Below are 3,166 nucleotides of genomic sequence, written 5' to 3' on the forward strand. Positions count from 1 at the left end.
TAACAGCTACTCGTACAAAGTTTCAAGTGGATGGCTTGTTTCGTTCGGATTTCAACAGACGGACGGACATCTTTGTTTTCGGACATCTTCACCTTAACCCAGAATATATACGCTTAATGTAAATCTGAACCGATTTCAATCAAATTTAGACATTTGACTACACCACTAATTGTACTCCTTGTGCAAAAGCAAATCAGGGTAGGTTAGGTTATGAGGCAGCCCGATGTATCAGGCTCACTTAGACTATACAGTCCATTGTGATACCACAGTGGTTAACTTCTCTCTTATCACTGAGTGCTGCCCGATTATATGTTAAGCTCAATGACAAGAGACCTCCTTTTTATAGCCGAGTCCGAACGGCGTTCCACATTCCAGTGTAACCACTTAACAGATTGGATGATAAGTCCCCGGATGGCGTCGCTAGCTTTAAATGCATATTATTTTTATATAGTACCAACCTTCAAATGATTCGTGTCAAAATTTGACGTCTTTAAGTCAATTAGTTTGTGAGATAGAGCGTCTTTTGTGAAGCAACTTTTGTTATTGTGAAAAAAATGGAAAAAAAGGAATTTCGTGTTTTGATAAAATACTGTTTTCTGAAGGGAAAAAATACGGTGGAAGCAAAAACTTGGCTTGATAATGAGTTTCCGGACTCTGCCTCAGGGAAATCAACAATAATTGACATCAAAAAAATCCACAAAATGATTTTGAATGACCGCAAAATGAAGTTGATCGAGATAGCAGAGGCCTTAAAGATATCAAAGGAACGTGTTGGTCATATCATTCATCAATATTTGGATATGCGGAAGTTCTGTGCAAAATGGGCGCCGCGCGACTCACATTTGACCAAAAACAACAACGTGTTGATGATTCTGAGCGGTGTTTGCAGCTGTTAACTCGTAATACACCCGAGTTTTTCCATCGATATGTGACAATGGATGGAACATGGCTCCATCACTACACTCCTGAGTCCAATCGACAGTCGGCTGAGAGGACAGCGGCCGGTGAACCGTCTCCGAAGCGTGGAAAGACTCAAAAGTCCGCTGACAAAGTAATGGCCTCTGTTTTTTGGGATGCGCATGGAATAATTGTTATCGATTATCTTGAGAAGGGAAAAACCATCAACAGTGACTATTATATGGCGTTATTGGAGCGTTTGAAGGTCGAAATCGCGGCAAAACGGCCCCATATGAAGAAGAAAAGAGTGTTGTTCCACCAAGACAACGCACCGTGCCACAAGTCATTAAGAACGATGGCAAAAATTTATGAATTGGGCTTCGAATTGCTTCCCCACCCACCGTATTCTCCAGATCTGGCCCCCAGCGAATTTTTCTTGTTCTCAGACCTCAAAAGGATGCTCGCAGGGAAACAATTTGGCTGCAATGAAGAGGTGATCGCCGAAACTGAGGCCTATTTTGAGGCAAAACCGAAGGAGTACTACCAAAATGGCATCAAAAAATTGGAAGGTCGTTATAATCATTGTATCGCTCTTGAAGGGAACTATGTTGAATAATAAAAACGAATTTTGGCAAAAAAATGTGTTTTTCTTTGTTAGACCGGGGACTTATCAGCCAAACTGTTAGAGAGCTTTGTAACACTCAGAAATGTCACCAGCATTACTGAGGTGGAATAATCCACCGCTGAAAAACTTTTTGGAGTTCGGTCGAAGCAGGAAGACGGGCATGCTAACCATAGCACCACGGAGCCTCCGTGGTGCAATGGCGAAAGATATATATGGGAGCTATATCTAAATCTGAACCGATTTCCTCCAAAATCAATAGGGTTCTATTCTGACCTAAAAAACGGAAGCTTGTACCAAGTTTGAAGTTGATTGGGCTGAAACTGCGACCTAGACTTTGATTATAAAAATGTGTTCACAGACAGACGGACATGGCTATATCGACTCAGGGACCGATCCTGAACAATGTTGCCAAAGACACCATGTGTATATCTCGCCTCTCGTTGTAAATATATGCACCAACTTATAATACCCTGTTCCACAGTGTGTCGCAATTTTTATAATAATATTTGCATAGTCGAAACACTTTTTTATTTTAAGTACAGAAGATACAAAATAGTGGAAGATACAATATTTACGAAAGTCTAGCCTAGATAACTGGCTTTTACTCCTCTACACAATCTTCTTCTCTATTTTCTCTTTTTGCTTTTGATTTGATACTAAAATTAACATTTTGGTAAACTTTTTTGCATTTCTTAATAACTTTATTAATTAGGGGTTTCGTTGTGGTCTTTCTAGCAAAAGGACGCACCGCTCGATATTTTTCACATTGGCTATGTTCCGCAGTACAAGCACGTGCCCTGAATGTCCAAACTATTATGGAGAAAATTGAAATTAATATTTTCACATCTAGATAATAGATTTTGTTATAATGTCACCACTTACTTTCATAATAAACACATTCCCGATATTTCAATTTGCAAGTATTTTCGAAAGTGCATGAGATTGATCCACCTTTAGGTCCCGTATATAAAGTTGCACAAATTGGATAATCAATACTTGGGCAATCTTCACTACAACGCCTCTGACATTCCACTTTATGCTCACTTAATTGGATAAAAAGCACTATAAAAATCGAGATTTTATTCAACCAATCCATTGTGGACTGCAACCGAGTACACCTCTTTTAACAATGACTGACTAATCAAACATAATTAAGAAGGTAATATTTACAAGCAATAATGTTTAAAATGGTACGTGAGTGGATTTAATAAGGTGTAAGGCAATAATTAGCTACACTATGATATAATGGATATTGCATACAAAAAAAATAATAATTCTTTCTTCAGAAATGAATTTTTCTTTTATTTAGTAAAGTTGTATATTTAAAGGCAAATAAATTTTTAGTTATCGTACCCGTTGGCATCGTTTGTCCCCAACAAACTTTGATTAGCTTAAAGAAACAATTTCAAGAACAAAAGAAAACTTCGTTGGTCAAAAATTTCGTTTCCCAGAAAAGATAACATATTCTTTTTTTACCTTGTGTCGAAATTTCAGTCACAACTCGTATTTTTGTTTCTGTTACTTGTAGAAGACGGCGTGTTTTTATCAGACCACCCACTGTAAAAAAGTTTCTTAGTTAATTTAATAATTATTTCTTTAAAGCAAAAAAGTGTTTTTTTTTTAACGGAGGAACGAAAATTTAAA

At 37.5% G+C, this 3,166-nt stretch overlaps 1 protein-coding gene across 1 annotated transcript; it reads right to left on the reverse strand.

The window, feature by feature from the left end:
- Positions 1-2,027: 2,027 nt before the first annotated feature.
- Positions 2,028-2,663, reverse strand: LOC142219513 (uncharacterized). The gene is made up of 2 exons (XM_075288467.1): positions 2,405-2,663; positions 2,028-2,332 (listed from the first exon to the last, which is right to left on the reverse strand). The coding sequence occupies exons 1-2, from the start codon at positions 2,616-2,618 to the stop codon at positions 2,124-2,126; spliced, it is 423 nt and encodes a 140-aa protein (XP_075144582.1). The 5' UTR covers positions 2,619-2,663; the 3' UTR covers positions 2,028-2,123.
- Between the last annotated feature and the right edge of the window lie 503 nt (positions 2,664-3,166).

The sequence above is a fragment of the Haematobia irritans genome, chromosome 1 (assembly GCF_050003625.1).
Source record: "Haematobia irritans isolate KBUSLIRL chromosome 1, ASM5000362v1, whole genome shotgun sequence".
In the NCBI taxonomy this organism is placed as follows: domain Eukaryota; kingdom Metazoa; phylum Arthropoda; class Insecta; order Diptera; family Muscidae; genus Haematobia; species Haematobia irritans.